This window comes from Eumetopias jubatus, unplaced genomic scaffold, assembly GCF_037043125.1.
Source record: "Eumetopias jubatus isolate StellerSeaLion01/CBP00866 unplaced genomic scaffold, mEumJub1_p1.0 scaffold_9, whole genome shotgun sequence".
Classification (NCBI taxonomy): Eukaryota; Metazoa; Chordata; class Mammalia; order Carnivora; family Otariidae; genus Eumetopias; species Eumetopias jubatus.
Genome location: NW_028274815.1, coordinates 127,298,664 through 127,316,858, shown reverse-complemented (window position 1 = coordinate 127,316,858; position 18,195 = coordinate 127,298,664). Strand labels below are relative to the sequence as shown.

The 18,195-nt window shown below is 45.2% G+C and overlaps 1 protein-coding gene across 7 annotated transcripts in view; it reads left to right on the top strand.

The window, feature by feature from the left end:
* Window positions 1–18,195, top strand: part of ZMYND8 (zinc finger MYND-type containing 8) — a 123,992-nt gene that overhangs the window by 64,770 nt on the left and 41,027 nt on the right. For all 7 annotated transcript variants that reach the window (XM_028121868.2, XM_028121866.2, XM_028121869.2 and 4 more), the window contains exons 12-13: window positions 3,465–3,946; window positions 16,566–16,706. In XM_028121868.2, coding sequence (XP_027977669.1) covers window positions 3,465–3,946; window positions 16,566–16,706 — 623 coding nt within the window. The remainder of the gene's footprint in view (window positions 1–3,464; window positions 3,947–16,565; window positions 16,707–18,195) is intronic.

The following is an 18,195-nucleotide window of genomic DNA, read 5'->3' as shown; positions in this document are numbered from 1 at the left end:
CAGAACTGGTCAGACCCAGCAGCACAATGTGTAGGCTAAAGAGATGGGCTAGGTTGTCCCTTTCTCACGGAGCAACTTTGGGGTTGTGGAGCAAACCATAAGCCTGGACACATGTAAGCCACATTGGTTAGGAGAGCAGAATAAGAAATGGCGCAGCCTGTTATGTGTTCATCGTCTGGTTAATAAAGACTAGAGCGAGCCCCGGGAGGTGCTCCTACAGATCAAGTCATGTTCTGAAGAGTCTTGTTGTGAGCTTTTTATCCTTTAAAAATTTTTGCCTTTTGGGAGTTTGGTATCATAGACACACACGATACTGTATAAAAATCCGGGAAATATTTTATCAAATGCCTGCAGAGCCGCAGAAGAGCGAGCTGGCGTGAATGGAGTGCCTTCTATGCGGCAGGCATTGTTCTAAGCGCTTTTTGTAGAAGCTGCTTTATTCTCATTTTACGGAGACGAAAACTTGAGGCCCAGCGTAGGGAGTAGCTCAGCTGTGTGACTCTGGGGCCTCTCATAACATTGCCCCCAGAGGTTTTATTTTTGTTAAGTAAATCTAAGTTCCCTTTAACTCTGTCCTGGGCCTGCTCTAAGGAAAGGGAACACTTTCCTGAAATCAGTGGCAGACACCTTCATGGAAGGCAGCTGAGACCCTGGCAGGAAACAGTTAAGGCCCCGACCCCAGGCAGAGGTGTGGGGGGAACACAGTCACAGTGGCTGGCTTGTGTGCTGGGCTCCCGGTGCTCTGGGGACTGGCCACCTGACCCAGGTGCATTTCATTTGTTCCCTGTGACCCTGCTCCAAGGGAGGGGCTCATCCTCCACCTTATCAAGATGACAGAGCCGAGGCCGGCCCGGGGAGGGGGAGTCGTTTGTCGGGGGGCAGCTGGGGGATCCTGGCTTCTCCTCCGAGCTGTCCTGTCTAGTCCAGACTCCTGCTCACCCAGTTGTAACAGCCACAGACTCTCACCCACGGGGCATCTGGCTCCTGCTCTGCCTCGTTCTGTTTGGCTGCAGATGTGGTTCCTCAGGTCTCTGTGGGATAACAGCAGTGAGTTGGGGTAGATGAGAAGCTGGTAATTTCCAGCACGCTGAGAGAGCAGTTAAGATATTTTTGGGGTGTTCGGTTTTAGTGTTGTCACGATCTATTTATCACTGGGAGTGGCAAACCTCCCCAGTCTGTGCCCTGAATTCCACCCCATGCACATACTTGATTTTTCCTGGGCTGCTTTCTCTTCAAAATAGGAACGAGACGTTAACACTTGGGTAGAATGCAATATAAGCAGTCCATATTTTTTGCTTCTCTTTAAAATGCTGGGAGACTCCGCAGTGGTGGGGCGGGGGTGTCCAGATTCCTGCACGGGCATGTGTGAGGTTCCCCAGTAGACAGTGCTTGCGTTGGACTGTTCTATCTCCCCACTGTCCACTTTGTTCCCCATTGCTTTGTGTCTGGCATTGAGTTTACGGTCTGTGAAATCTTAAAGGCCTCCCTGGAAAAAGCTCATTCTCACCAGATTCCCAGCTGCAAACGGGCTCGGGTTTGAGGCTGGGGAATCAAATGTCACACAGTCTACCCTCCAGTTCTTGCTTGGGCTCAGTCTCCGCCCAGAGCAGTGGTAGGTTATACTGCCATCTCCTGCCTGCAGTCACTTGGCCACTGATTCCAGAAAAGCAGCTCTTGCTCTCGTGAAGGCTCTGCAGAGCACTGGGTTGTGGGGGGTTGAAGGCAGGAAGACAAAACCAGTCGGGAATGGAAGGTGGAGGCTGTTCCTTGCTTATTTTCCACGTGAATTATCTCCTATTTGAAGCCATGCGTCTCTTCTCAGGGTTATGGTTTTCTAGTGTTTTCTTCTAGTGCCATGTAGAACCCCCGTTTTACAAGAATAGGAGAGCTCTTTACGTCTGAGTGCAGAGCAGTGACTTTGGGACTGATTCTCTTGCAGCCCTGGATGCAGGGACTGTTTTCTTTCTTTCTTTTTAATATTTATTTATGAGAGGGGGGAGAGAACGTGTGGTGGGGAGGGGTAGAGGGAGAGGGAGCGGAAGAGAGAATCCAAGCAGATTCTTCGCTGAGCATGGAGCCCATCGTGGGGCTCAGTCTCCATGACTTTGAGATCAGGACCTGAGCCAAAACCAAGAGTCAGGTGCTCAGTGGACTGTGCCACTTTAAAGCGCCCCCAAACGTTTATTCTTTCTTTTTTTTAATTTTTTTTTTTTTTTTTTTGAGAGAGCACGCATGGGTGGGCATGGGGGCCAGGGAGGGGCAGAGCGAGAGGGAGAGAGAGAGGGAGAGAGAGAATCTTACGCTGTCTCCACTCCTAGTGCGGAGCCTGACTCAAGGGCTTGATCTCACGACCCTGAGATCATGACCTGAACCAAAACCAAGAGTCGGACGCTTAACCAACTGAGCCCCCTAGGTCCCCATAGTGACTGTTTTCTTACTCTCTACTCACCCAAAGCCAAAAGGGGATTTACTATTTTTTTAATGGATTAAAATGACTACATTTAGGAGCCTTTTAATGTTTTCACTAAGTTTGCTGTTGGTGTTCTGTTCTTATGACAGAACATGTCTGGGTTAATGGTTAAATCATGTATTAACCATGCAAACCAAGTAATTTTTAAAGAATAGATATGTATTTAAGAATCTTGGCCAAAAAAACCCACAGAAAACAATCTTGGCAAACATACAAGGCTAATGTGGTTTGCATTAAGGAAAAGACAGTTCTGGAAACAGCCTAAATGTCCACTGACAGATGAACAGATAAAGAAGTTGTGGTATGTACATATCAGGTGTTCCTATTCAGCCTTAAAAAAAAAAAAGGTAGTAGGAAGGGAAAAATGAAGGGGGGCAATTTGGACGGGGAGACGAACCATGAGAGACTATGGACTCTGAGAAACAAACTGATGGTTTTAGAGGGGAGGGGCTTGGGGGGGATGGGTTAGCCCGGTGATGGGTATTAAGGAGGGCACGTTCTGCGTGGAGCACTGGGTGTTATACACAAACAATGAATCATGGAACACTACATCAGAAACTAATGATGTAATGAATGGTGACTAACATAACCTTAAAAAAAAAAGAATATGGTAAATAAAGAAAAAAAAAGATGGGCAACATAGTTGAACCTGGAGGACATTGTGCTAAGTGAGATAAGCCAGTCACAGAAAGACAAATAACTGCATGAATTCTACTTATAGGAGGTATCTCATGTCAGATCCACAGAATCAAAGGGTGGAATGGTAGTTTGCCAGGGGTGGGGGTGGGGAGATGTGGGGGGTAACTAATCATCGGGCATAAAATTTCAGTTATGACTAATAGGCTGTGGAGATCTACTGTACAATCTGCGCCCAACACTTAAACGTACTGTGATATAATACATTTAAGAAAAAAAACTTGAAAAAAAAAGAAGAGCGGAATCTCTGACAGGACCAAAGTTGACTTCAACTCTTCTTTCTTTTCTGCACTCCTAGGGCCTGGGTTCCAATAAATAATTGCTACCTCATGTCTAAAGAAATTCCTTTTTCTGTGAAAAAGACAAAAAGCATCTTCAACAGTGCAATGCAGGAGATGGAGGTGTACGTGGAGAACATCCGCAGGAAGTTTGGGGTTTTTAATTACTCTCCCTTCAGGACACCCTACACGCCCAACAGCCAGTACCAAATGCTGCTCGACCCCAGCAACCCCAGCGCCGGTGCTGCCAAGATAGACAAGCAGGAGAAGGTCAAGCTCAACTTTGACATGACGGCGTCCCCCAAGATCCTGATGAGCAAGCCCATGCTGAGTGGGGGCGCAGGCCGCAGGATCTCCTTATCCGATATGCCCCGCTCCCCCATGAGTACAAACTCTTCTGTGCACACGGGTTCCGATGTGGAGCAAGATGCCGAGAAGAAGGCCACCTCGAGCCACTTCAGTGCCAGTGAGGAGTCCATGGATTTCCTGGACAAGAGCACAGGTCAGCCTGGGGTGGGAGATGGGGAGGAGGCCCCTGGGACATGGGGCTTCCTTTGGGGCCACACCTGTCAGGGTCCAGCGGACCAGCGCCCCTCCATGCAAGGGATCTCTACGGGGTTTCGCTCCAATGGAGCATATTTAAAATTTTAAATGGATAACCCGGTGGGATTCTTGCTGTTAGGAATCGAGAAGGGAGAAAAGTGGTCCCCAAAGGTCAGATGGAGGTCATTCCTAGCAGCGGGCAGAGGCGGCCAGTCATCCTTCAGAATTCAGGTCACATTGGCTCTTGGATTATCACAGCAAAACTTCCCGTAACAGTTTGTTTCTCAAGAATGTTATTTTAGGGGGGCGCCTGGGTGGCTCAGTTTTGTTAAGGGTCTGCCTTCGGCTCAGGTCATGATCCCAGGGTCCTGGGGTCGAGCCCCGCATCGGGCTCCCTGCTCCGCGGGAAGCCTGCCTCTCCCTCTCCCACTCCCCCTGCTTGTGTTCCCTCTCTCGCTGTGTCTCTCTCTGTCAAATAGATAAATAAAATCTTTAAAAAAAAAAAAAGAATGTTATTTTAATCAGAGGATTACCTTCCCGTTACGTAGTGCTCAGATACTAGAGCAGGGCGTAAGGTCAGCGATTGTGTCCTCTCCCCGGAGCACTCCCATTCCTCAAGAAAGGCCGTAGACACTTGCTGTAGAGGAGTGGTGAAGAATGAGGCTGCTCATCTCACATCCCAGCTCTGCCACTCACTAGCCACACGGCTTTACGCAAGACACTTAATGTCTTTTTTAAAACAGATTTTCTCTATTTAACTTAGAGAGAGAGAGAGTGCACACGTGAGTGGGGGGAGGGGGTGGAGGAAGAGAGAGAACTGTAAGCAGACTCAACGCTGAGCGTGGAGCCTGAGATGGGGCTCAATCCCACGACCCTGAGATTATGACCTGAGCCGAAATCAAGAGTCAGATGCCCAACCAGTTGAGTCACCTGCGCGCCCCAAGATACTAAATGTCTTGATGCTTCAGTTCCCTCATCTGTAATGTGACATAGTAATGGACCTGCCTCATAGGTTCTTTTGAGGGGTTAAAGGATGACGTATACAGAAAGCACTCAGAATAGTGCCTAAAACAGGAAGTGCTACAAAGATGTGGGCTGCTATATTATTTCTTATGGTGGTTGCTCAGCAAATGCCTACACGGATTTGGAGAGGTGACGTGCATGAGGGGTGCTGGCCGAGTGTAAGGAAAGTAACGGTGACTTAAATGGAATTCTTTCTCCCCAACTATTATTTGGTTGCATGTCCAGTGCTAAGGAGCTTTATTGCTTCCACAAGGAAATGGGTTTACTCTTATTTTTCTTAAAACATGGCCTTCACTGTTTATCCTCTGTTGGTCTACTGCTGAGAGACATGGGCACAGAGAAGCTTCTACACTAATCATGATGATGAAAGGCAGCCAATTCTCAGGCTCTGGGCTGGGGAGACTGGTCGAGGGGGCAGGACCTGGTGAACCCCTGGACACATGCCTCACCTCAAGGGCTTCAGCCCATGGTTGCCATGTAGGAATGTGGCCTCTTGGTTTTCTGATCTTCTCATTATTCCAGAGAAGTGGGGGATTTGCATTTTTATATAAAACCCCCAAATATTAAATGTCAACTCAAAATGTCTTTGGATGTTTTCCAGAATGAATAAAGCACATCTGTAGATTGGACCATCAGTTTGAGGCTTCTGACCAATGTTTTAAGCTTGGGCAGCCCTTCAGACCCCCTCCCTTCCCCTTCCTCTTTCTTTTATCCCTCCCTCCCTTCCTCCCTTTATGTAAGAACTCTTTAAGGAGCAGGCGCCTGTTCTTCAAGAGACCGCCAAAGTCCCCAGAAGGTAAAAGGATGGGGACCCTGTCAAATGAGCTCAAGGAATTCCACCCATTTTGGTTGTGTTGTTTCTTGTTCCTGGTTGGTTGGTAATTTTCAAGAGAGAGTTAAGTACCAGTGGCTTTTGGTTCTTCAGAACAAAGGCTGCAATCTCTTTCCCCAGTTCTGACCCTAACCATGGGGTCCTAGGCGCTCGGTTGCATTTATTTCAGAGCTTTGTTCTAGGATGATGCAACTTCTGGTGACATACTTTCAGAATAGAAATTTGCTTTTGCCTCTCGGTTTCAGATCAGAGTTCTTTTTTTTTTTTTTTAAAGATTTTATTTATTTATTTGACAGAGAGAGCACAAGCATGGGGGAGTGGCAAGCAGAGGAGAGGGAGAAGCAGGCTCCCTATAGAGCAGGGGGAGCCCGACGTGGGACTCGATCCCAGGACCCCGGGATCATGACCCGAGCTGAAGGCAGTTGCCTCACCAAGTGAGCCACCTAGGCGCCCCGAGACCAGAGTTCTTAAAAGCTCACTTTTTTTTTTTTTAAAGATTTTATTTATTTATTTGAGAGAGAGAATGAGAGAGAGAGAGAGCATGAGAAGGGGAGGGTCAGAGGGAGAAGCAGACTCCCCGCTGAGCAGGGAGCCCGATGCGGGACTCGATCCCGGGACTCCAGGATCATGACCCGAGCTGAAGGCAGTCACTTAACCAACTGAGCCACCCAGGAGCCCCAAAAAAGGTCACTTTTATTCATTACATGATCGCATTTAAGCCAAGCGAACAAAACACGTAATCACACCAACTCTGCAGCCTGTTACCACTCCTAGAGAGCTTGCTTTTGAGAAAGTGTTCTAACTGGGCAGCAGTGTTGCCCGAATGTTCATCAGCATCAGTTTTGCCGCATGCTGGTACCTCTCTTTTAACTGTATACTTAAATATTAAATCTGCAACAGCGCTTTATCCTAAGCTGAATAATACGTATAAACTCATGTGCTTAAATTGCTTGTTGCATTTTTTTCTCTAATGCACATTAAGTTAATACCTAACTTGTAAAATAGAACATGCTGGTCTGTGAACCACTGTTTTGTATCCTGTTCCATATTTCAGGAAATACAGTTTTAGAGGAATCTGAGAGCATGTGTAATGTGTTTAATTAAGCTTCTCTCTTTCCTCGGGACATAGCAAGACTGAACTGACAGAGCGCCTGGGTGGCTCAGTTGGTTTAAGCGACTGCCTTCAGCTCAGGTCATGATCCTGGAGTCCCGAGATCGAGTCCCGCGTCGCTTCTCCCTCTGACCCTCTCCCCTCTCATGCTCTCTCTCTATCTCATTCTCTCACAAATAAATAAATAAAAATCTTAAAAAAAAAAAAAAAAGACTGAACTGACAGTAGAATTCCTGACAAAACTCCTCATTATTCGAATGGCTTTTCTAAGCGGTAAATGAGATTCTCCATTTCAGTAGACTTTAAAGTCCCTTTTCCAAAATACGATCCTCTTACCAGCTTGTGCTTGGATCATTTTGCTGATTATGAGTTAGACAGCCAGCGAGTGGTATGGGTAGAAAAGGCAGTTCGCCACATCATTTTAATCTTACAGATTGTCCCGTTTTCTGTAAGGAGCCAGATAGTAAATAGTTTAGGCTTTATGCGTCTCTTTCTCAACAGTGCAACTATTCAACACTGTCATTGTGTTCATAAAACAGCCACAGGCTGTGCGTGGTTGTGACACTGAAATTTGACCTTCCTATAATGTGTGTATTTGATGAACTATGAATCCTTTAGGTGTTTTCCAACCATTTACAAATGGTAAATACCCTTGCAGGCCATATAAGAACAGGTGTTACGCTAGATTTGGTCCCTGAGTCGGTTTGCCAACTTCTCTGACAGACTCAGAAGGAACTGTGAGTCATTCTCCTCATCTTATAGAAGGCCAGTTGAGGTCCCTGTGGACGGTGTAGGGAGGTGCCTGTGTTCCCAGGGCCAGATCCTGATTCTAGATCCATTTTCTTTTCATTGCACCCTAGTGCCCTCTGCTGTTAGCAGCGACGGTAGCATTTAGGAGAAGGAGAAGTAGACTATCGATTGAAATCTCCCACAGTCAGGGAGAGTATAATTGAGATGAAATTGTGATTTATCCAAAATTAGGTAAACAAACAAACAAAAAAGATGGTCATAGGATAGAAAAGCCATATTCGTTTCAGTAATAAGAATTTTGTGGCCAGCAATATAAGACTGCACATTGAAATAAGTTATTAAATAAATCTTGTGTAAGAGTTTAGAAAGCTTCCTTTTGTTTTGGGGGTGGAGGAATCAAGAAACTCAGAATCAGGTGTCCGTAATCCACAGAATTCGATTTCATTTTCTGAGGAGCAGTTTGCTCAGCCAGAAGCCTTTCGCTCATGGTGTCCTGGTTACTGATCAGAGCGGTTTATATTTTCAGTGATTTTCTTGCTTCCCCCTTGATCTAGACCTCCTGGCCAGAACTGATGCCTTTGCCAATATTTGCTTGCAGGATCCTGACTTAAGTCATGAATATGTATTAGGGTAAGAGTCCGAGCGCCTGGCTGTCCCCACTCTCTGTCTCCACTATGGGTTACTGTTTAGGGAGAAGGAAAAATGTTTTCATATACTCTTGTGAAAATCACTACATACTTGTCTTACAGTAATCGTTATTTACAAAATGAAAGTCAGAGTTCACCCCACCTCCCAGTCAGCCGTTAGATATTGTTTTCAGGACTTCTTCTGTGTTGGCTTATGAGTCATACTATTATGTTGAAAACTCAGATACTTCCAGGGATCAGACAGGTATGGGAATGAGCAAGGTTGGGAAGTGGTGGGGACTGGGGTGAACTCCATGTAGCGGAGGTCACTTTCTTTCTCATGACCGATCACACGCAGGTGGTTGCTTGTGTACACTTCCTAAAGCAATACATACTCTTCTGATGCATGATGCACTGGAGCATTTCATTATAAAAAAGCTCCTTAAACCCGGGTGATGAAATCATCACCTGGACGTTTCAAAATGCTGTGCTCTTGAGGTATGCCTTTTCTGTAGGGTCTTGGGGGCCTTTCCTTCCTGCTGGTTCTAGCCAGCTGGGAATGTGGGCTCTGTTGCCATTTTTCTCATTGTTCAAGAGAGGCCTCAAATAGTTTTCTTAAATGTGGACTACCCCATCTTTTACATAGTGGCTCAGATTTATAAAAATCGTTACGGTGCATTGAATACCTTCGTGGATCACTTGTTTGCAATATCTTATGTAGCCAGTTTTGAGTTTTCTTTTCTTTCTTTTTTAAAGTAAGCTCTGTGCCCACTGTGGGGCTTGAACTTATAACCCCAAGACCAAGAGTCGCATGCTCCACTGACTTGAGCCAGCCAGGCATCCGAGTTTGTTTTTTTTGTTTTTTTTTTTAACTTAACCTTGTGTTCTGAATATTTGTCCATACTAGTTAAATAGCCCTTTAAAACAGCCTTTCTGTCCTGTCTTGGATTGTCCAGTGATGCTCTACTATGTGGATCATCTGTGCAGGCCACCAAGAGTTGTGCAAGCTACAGCCCTTTGCAGATGTAGGTTGCTTCCAAGATTTTCTAAGTAGAAGAAATTTGGCATGAATCACTAACTCCTCTGCCTTCACCCCCCAGAGTGCTGGGGTGTGTGGGAGGGAAGGGGCATTTTTTTTCTAATTTAATTCTAAGACTCATGTTTCATGGAGTCAGAATAGCACTTAGCACAGGCTAGGGTTTTGTAAATGTAGATAATAAATGATGTGTTTTAGCCCACACTCGTGAATTGTACATCAAAGTATAAAATCTGATTAAATTATTTGTGACTTCAAAGGCGATTAGTTCTTCCTCTGGGCAAGACTTACGGCTTTACAAAAGGATTGGCATCCATGTCAAAGCTTAATTGAAACGAGCATTTCCAAATGTCTTTCTGCTTTTGAAAACGTCTAGCATGATTTAACACCGTGTTTCTCAATCTCTGCACTGTTGACTTTTGGGGCTAGATGATTTTCTTATGGGGCCTTCTTGTGCTTTGCAGGGTGTTTAAACAACATCTCTGGCCTCTGGGCACTAGATGCCAGGGGCACCCACCCCTGCCCACAGTTGGCAGCTAAAACTGTGTTCGAACATTGCCATGTGTCTCCTGGGGACATAGTCGCCCCTCCAGTTTCCATTGAGAACCATTATGTTATGCTTTTGACTTTTAGCACTGATAACAAAATTCTCATTGCTGAACGTTCATGTTTGAAGCTCCTCCATATTTACGTTTAATTTTGTATCATTTTCCCCCTGAATATAAAGTATTCCTTTTCAACTTTAATATTATACAATAAATAGCACATAATTCTACCCTGAGAGGTAACAACTGTTAAGAATTGGGTGTTCCTAAAAAATAAATAAATAAAAAATTAAAAATAAAAAAAAATAAACTTGGTGTTCTTCAGATTTTTTTTAATGTATAAGCCACATTGACAGTCATTACCAGAATATTTTATGGTCAGATGGGATCATACTAAGCTTTCTGCTCCTTTCAAGGGAGCAGTGTTTCTCTGACATCTTTCTGTGTTTATCCATATAGTTCTAGTTGTCAGTAGCATATAGATGGCATGTGAATATGACAGAAATGATGGGGGCATGTGATTGAATGAATTTTAGGAAACATTTCTTAGGGGAGGAAACCTGGTTTTATGAAATAGTATAAATGCAAATATTTAAACAGATACATTGGTCTTTTTTTTTTTTTAAAGATTTTGTTTATTTATTTGTCAGGGGGATGAGAGAGAGGGGCGGGGAGAGAGAAAGCACAAGCCAGGGGAAGGGGCAGAGTAAGAGGGAGAAGCAGACTCCCTGCTGAACAGGGAGCCTGACGCAAGGGCTCCATCCCAGGATCCTGGGATCATGACCTGGGCTGAAGGCAGATGGTTAACCGACTGAACCACCCAGGCACCCTAATTTTTATTTTTTTTAAAGATTTTATTTAGTTTAGAGAGAGAAAGTATGCACAAGTGGGGAGGGGGGAAAGGGCGGAAGGAGAAGGAGAGAGAATCTCAAGTAGACTCCATCTACATTGAGCACAGAGCCTGGCTTGGGGCTCGATCCCATGACCCTGAGATTATGACCTGAGTGGAATCAAGAGTTGGATGCTCAACCGACTGAGCCACCCAGGTGCCTCTAGGTGTTATTTTTTGAGACAAACCATGTTTGTGAGGGCGCCTGGGTGGCTCAGTCAGTTAAGCGTCTGCCTTCGGCTTGGGCCATGATCTCAGGGTGCTGGAATCCAGTCCCACATCGGGCTCCTTGCTCAGCGGGGACCTGCTTCTCCCTCTCCCTGCTTGTGCGCGCACTCTGTCTCTCTCACAAATAAATAAATAAAATCTTTTTTTTTTTAAGATTTTTTTTTTAATTTATTCGTGAGAGACAGAGAGAGAAAGAGGCATGAGAGACAGAGAGAGAGAGGCAGAGGGAGAAACAGGCTCCCCGCTGAGCAGAGAGCCCAATGTGGGACTCGATCCCCGGACCCTGGGATCATGACCTGAGCCGAAGGCAGATGCTTAACCATCTGAGCCACTCAGGCGCCCAATAAATAAAATCTTTAAAAAAAAATAAATAAAATCTTAAAAAAAAAAAACCTTGTTAAAAAAAATAAAAAGTTCCTCCCTGCCGCTGACTCCCAAATCTATTAAAAAAAAATGCATGTGAAAAAGATAAAGGATGGAGATATCTGTCTATCCATATCTGTATGTGTGTCTCTACCTTTCACATGTTTATTGACCATATTTTCCCCTGAGCTGCTCATTTATGTCTCTTCTTTGGATTGTTCATCAATCATTCTCTTAGCACACCTTGTTTTTTAGTAGCTGCATAATATTGAGATTATTTAAACTGATGTCTTTTTATGAAAAAGATTTTTCTTTGGTTGCCAGTATTGTTTCTTTGTTGCTTATCATGACCAGGATCATGAGAAGAGAAACGGAGAACTCATTCTTCCATTAACTCTCTCCTGTATCTGCTCATTCTGTCAATGTCTCGGACACCAGGTTGCATTGTAGATGCCAGGCAGGGCCCCTGCTCTCCTGGGACTGACGTTCTCATGGCCAAGGGAAAATAGTAAACAGGAGGCTCCTTGACCGCCTTGGATGGGGCTGGTAGGGGAGGGCCCTGAGGGTGGTGTTTGAGGGGTACCAGCCAGTGTGACAAGGGTGGGGGTGATGGTGAGGGCCTTTCCTCTGGAATCATGAGTATATATAAAGGCTTGAATTGGGAGCAGGTTTGAATTTGGAAGAACAGTACAAAGGCCTGTATGTGGCTGAAAATTCCAGAATGAGGAAAGGAAAGGTCAGATGTGTGGTTGGATTTTATTCTGGGGGGCATAGCATGCCTCTAATGTGGTTTTACTTATTTTTAAAAAAGATTTTATTTTTAAGTAACCTCTACACCCAGGGTGGCGCTCAAACTCACAACCCCAAGATCAAGAGTCTCATGCTCGCCCCACCTCTGGATGGTTTTAGATGGAGGAGTGGTATGCCTGGCTGCTCTGTGGAGGGGTGCTGGAGAGGAGTGCTGTGGCAGGAGGCTGGGGGACCGTGGGAAGCTCTTACAGGGTGTTGGTGGGAAATGATGGGCAGGGGCAGTATTTACCAACCATTTCTTTCATTATGATCCTGTAAGGAGCAATTTTAGACATGTTTTCCTATCCATCCTCCTGTGACTTTTTTTTCTAAATGGAGGTGAAATTCACATGCCCTAAAATTAACCATTTTGAAGCGCACAACTCAGTGGCATTTCGTGCATTCACAGTATTGTGCAACCACCACTTTTCTCTAGTTCCAAAACATTTCCTTCACTCCCAAGTAAAATTCTGTTGATTAAGCAGGCACTCCCCCCACTCTCTGCTCGCTTGCCCCTGGAGACCATCAGTCTGCATTCTGTTTGTATGGATTTGCCTATTCTGGATACTTCATTTAAGTGAAATCATATAACCTGTGGCCTTTGTGTTTGGCTCCTTTTACTGAGTGTATGTTTCCAGGGGCCTCCCCACTGCAACAATTATCCGAACCTCATTACTTTTCATGGCTCAGTAACATACTACTGTGGACACCCCAGTTTGTCAGTACATTGGTGGACATTCGGATTGTTTCCAGCTTTGCAATGTTGTGAATAGTGCTGCTACGAACATTTGTATAACCAGGGTTTGAGTACTGCTTTCAGTTTGCGGGTATATACCTAGGAGTGGACCCTCAGGAAATTTGAAAATACTGTAGGTCTGTTTATGTACTGCCTGTGTCTGTTTTTCTTTTCTTTTCTTTTTTTTTTAAAGATTTTATTTATTTATTTGACAGAGAGAGACACACCGAGAGATGGAACACAAGCAGGGGGAATGGGAGAGAGAGAAGCAGGCTTCCTGCAGAGCAGGGAGCCCAATGCGGGTCTCGATCCCAGGACCCTGGGATCATGACCTGAGCCAAAGGCAGACGCCTAACGACTGAGCCACCTAGGTGCCCCATGTGTCTGTTTTATACATAAAAAGAGTAAGAGTGTTTCACCCCCTAAGAGCCACTTTTCTGCCCTTTGAGGGGCATATTGTCCCATTGAGACTCTGTGTACTAGGCTGATAGCAGTGGGCGTGGAGACCAGAGGGGAGCTGGGGGTTGTATTTTGGAAGTGGTATGAGGAGGCCTTGCTGAAGAGTGGGGTAAGTTGAGGCAGGAGAGCAAGGGAGGAATTGACGCAGTGTAGACATGTTTGGCCTTGAACATCTACGTGAGTGGTTGTAGCATTAACTCATGGGGAGGTCGAGGCAGGTACACGGTGTTTCACAAATTGGGGAGGTGGGCTTGTGATACTAGGGGTGGGCAGGGGCCATCTCTTCCCCCCGAGGTGGGTGACCCCAGTGCTATCCCTTTCCCAATTACATGAGGCATTTTTGTCCCAGATGTCTATGAGGGGGGCCTCTGACCTGTGCTGGGGAGAGAGTGAACCAGACCCATCTCTACTGGCTCACCCTTATTCTTGCCATGTCCAAGTGCTGTGTTTAATTAAAAAAAAAAAAGGACGTATTTCTTAAACCTTCAATACTTAAGTTTTATTAACAAAGGAAACTTTATATGTCTGAAATTAAAGACTTTTTGTTCCAGTTATGTTTAAACTACAGAATTTCAAAAATAACAACTTTGCCTCTGTGCTTGCTGAATTCCCCTGCAGGACTATAAGTGGGGCAGGGCTCTGTTAGACCACCTGCTGGCTTCTCTTTCCTTACCACCCCCCCCGCCCCCGCCCGCCCAGAGATTTGATTTGATTTTTTTAAAGTAATCTCTACATCCAGCATGGGGCTCGAACTCGTAATCCAAGGTCAAGAGTTGGATGCTCTTCCCCAGCCAGCCAGGTGCCCTGCCTTCCTTACTTTGTTCACGGGAGCTGTTATTATTAAGTCGGGAACTGTGGACTCTTTGTGGTTGAATTCTATGTGCAATAGCATGTTTACATGTGTTTTCGTTACGGCTCACCCTTTCTGGTTAGGCTTTTTTGTCAAAGTGCCTTGCAGTTGCACGCAGTGCTTTGGCTAGTAGAGGACCCTTCTTGCTCTACGTGGTTGCTAGTTTGTGTAGGAGAATACAGTGTGAGAGGCCCTGGTCTTTTATTCCTCCCAAAGAGGTTTCAGCCACTGCAAGTCTCTTTTGCAAGGAAGCAGGTAGAATACAAGTGAATGAGTAATAAAGAAAATCCCAAGACTAAAGATTTTATTGCTCATATGCTTACATATTTTGCAATGCCTTTACCTTTAATACCTTTGATGATTCTCTCTCTCTCTCTCTCTCTTTTTTTTTGGTGGGCCAGGTACTTTAGTTCTACTAGTTCTACTTGTTATGGTACTAGTGGTTTAGTAACAGCGCTCGAACAGCGACTGCCTCTCTCATTGGACAAAAAGTTGTGTACCAGGTGTGGGGCCAGGCATTTGTCCATCCTTAGAGCAAAATGAAGTTAATTTACTATTAAAAAAAACTTAATTCTCAAAATAATTTCAAGTATTGATCGAGCCTTTGCGAGGGACCACTTGGCGTGCATTAGTGCATCTCACCTTCACCTGCCCTCCTCATTTGCAAGATGAGGTAAAGGATGCCCAGAGACAAGCCCACTTCATCCCTTTGTGGATTTATCAACCTCAGCACTACTGACCTTTGGGACCAAAGATAATTATTTGTTTCGGGGGGCTGTGCTTTATAGAATGTTGAGCAGCATCCCTGGTCTCCACCTATTAGATGCCAGTGGCACCCTCCCCTCCCCCAGTGGTGACAGCGAAAAATGTCTGCAGATGATACCCAGTGTGTCCTGGATGGCAAAATCACTCCTGGCCAAAAACTCCTGGTTTAGATGATTGAAACCAAAGCCCTCGAGGTTAATGGGGAAATAGAAAAAAATACCACACTGATAACAAATAATATAGTACTTAACTGATGCCAGGCACTGTTTAGATGATTATTTGATCATTACAACTTGATGAGGTAGGTACTTTTATTAGTCCCTTTGCATTATGTTATCAACATCCCTCTTTGAGCCTAGCAGGAAAGGAGATTCACAGACCTCGGGTAGCTTGCCCAAGGACACCCAGCAGGTCAGCTGCAGAGCTGGACTTTTAAAACCCAGTGTCTGGCTCCCGATACATGCTTGCAGCCACCCCTGTCTGTGTCTGGTCTTTACAACCCTTTGTTATATTAAAGCTAGCGCTGGCAGGCCCTGGAACTAGAGCTGAGCAGCTATATGAGTTTCACCCATTGGATCCTCACTTTGAGTATCTCCCATTTGGCAGGTGAAGAAACTGAGGCAAGCATCCACCAAAGTGTCTGAACACTTTTGAAGTCCCCAGGATGTCCCAATTTGTAACCCCCTTGCCATCAACAGCTTCTCTTAAGGACCAGATCATTGCAAAGTGCATGTTTCTTACACGTCTGAGGAAGGCTGGCCATTTTGTTGTCTGGCACGAATTTAGTAACAGCACAGTCCCAGTAATGGCAGGCTATTTAGGCAAAGGGGCAGGATCTCCAGGATCTTCAGGAGGCATGGCCCATCTGAACACTCCATTTTGTCACATGGTGTGTTTTCTGTCCTACCCCCGACTCAGTGTGGATGAGGCTCAGGGGAGCAGTATATAGGTAGTTGTAAGGTATTTTTAAAAGACCTGGGCTTAGGTACGATTCTCTATCCTCCTTTAAAAGTTTGGAACATAGTAAGGAGGGAGATAATTGACCAGTGACGCCCTCACTCCATCTGGTGCTGAATTTGGCTTCATTCAGCGTCACAGAACCTTTGAAATGAGAAGCCGGAGATCTCCCAAGGGGTCGACTTGGCCTCCGGCAGGTGCAATGCCTGTGGAAGCCAGCTCCTGCATCTCCCACAAATGGATGGCATGCCATTTGTAAGCCTGGCTCCGGTCTCTGCATCTGGACTGTGGTGGGGGCTGGTTTAATCTCTGTTTATTTTGAGATTTACACCCGTGAATGGGCCAAACCAATTTCAGTGGCAGCTTAGCCGATTTGTCTTAGAGCTTTGTGTTTAGTAGAATGACTGGGGAGGCCTTCTTCCTTCGAAGCTTTAACGGTTTAACATTGGGTTAAAGCCTGTGCTTGACATAAATGGCCAGCCCTTCCCGCTGCTCCCCATCTGTGGCGCTCTAGGGGCCTTGTTGAAATCAAATACAGTTTCTCTCCTCTCCCCCTAAAAAGTTTCATTTATTTATTTATTTGTAAATTCGTTTTTTAACAATGAACGTACTTTTTCAGCTTCACCAGCCTCTGCAAAGACGGGACAAGCAGGGAGTTTATCCGGCAGCCCGAAAACTTTCTCTCCTCAAGCGTCAACACCCATCACGACGAAAACGGACAAAACATCCACCACTGGAAGCATCCTGAATCTTAACTTGGGTCAGTGGGAATTTTTGGAAGTCTCTTTCTGCGGCAACTATGAATATTGTTGCAAGTTGTGATGTCCTCTTTTGTGTGTGGTTCTTGACCTCTGAACTCTTCTCTCTTTGCAAAATATTTAAAAGGTACACTGGACAAAGATGAAGAGAGGTTGGTAAGGGGAGCAAGTAAGGGATTTCCTGGGGCTTGTTGACATGTAAAGTTGTTTCATCTTGAAGTACCTTAGGCTGGTGTTTACAACCATTTCTTGCCCTTGACCCCAGTAACCTGGTTCTTATATGTGTGTATGTATAGGTTTTTTGTTTTTGTTCTTTTTTTTAAAGATTTATTTATTTGAGAGAAAGAGCACATGAGCTCGGGGAGGGGCAGAGGGAGAGAGAGAATCTCAAGCGGACTCCACACAGAGCCTGGAGGCTGTCAAGGGGCTTGATCTTATGACCCCAAGACCATGACCTGAGCTGAAATCAAGAGTCGGTCACTTAACTGACTGAGTCACTCAGGCACCACCCTATGTGTGTATATATGTTTGATGTTTTATATGCACACACACACGATGTACATAAAGTTTTATGAATCAGTATTTACTTTATGTGCAGTATATTTTGATATATTGTTTTCTTAATTCTCTCCTAATTTTTTAAAAAAATGCTGGTCTTTATCCCTGACTTAAGTAGGTTGTATTTTCCCACCATTGGAGTTCTTTTGGTTTTTTAATTTTTAATTTATTTATTTTTAAAAGATTTTATTTATTCAGAGAGAGAGAGAGAGAGAGAGAGTGAGCACAACTGGGGAGGGAGGGGTAGAGGGAAAGGGAGAAGCAGACTCCCCGCTGAGTGGGGAGCCCGACGTGGGACTCAGTCCCAGGACCCTGAGACCATGACCTGAGCCGAAGGCAGATGCTTAACCAACTGAACCACCCAGGCGCCCCTCATTTGTTTTTTGTTTTTTTTTTTTTTTTTTTTGAAGCACTACCTTTGGCGAAAGTCTTCAGAAAAATTATCACCAGAAATGCGAAATATCCATTTGTGAAGTTATTTTATTGATTCATTCCATCATGAGCTTTGATTTTTATTGAGCATCTATTACATGCTGTGTGCTATTTCAGGCACGGGGCAGGGAGTGGTGAGCAAGGGCCCTGCTCTTATGCAGAGCTTGGTTCTAGAAAGTGAGAAACAAATAAGGTAAAGAAACAAGACAGTTCACCCTGTGAGAGAAGGTAGAGTGTGCTGACATGATAAGGAGAGAGATACGCAGGATGGGGGTGGTTTGGAAGAGGCTGTGTTTAGGGAAGGCCTCTGTGAGGTAGTATTTAAACGTAGATTTGCCTGACAAGAAAAACCAGCCATCCCTGTATTGGGGGAGGAAAACGTTGTAGGAGGAACTGGAGATTTACAGGCCTTGGGGTAAGGGATGAACTCTGTGCTGTAGGAATGACAGGGAGGCCCAGGTGGCCTGTCCCAGTGGGTAAAGGGGAGAAGTTGAGTAGCTG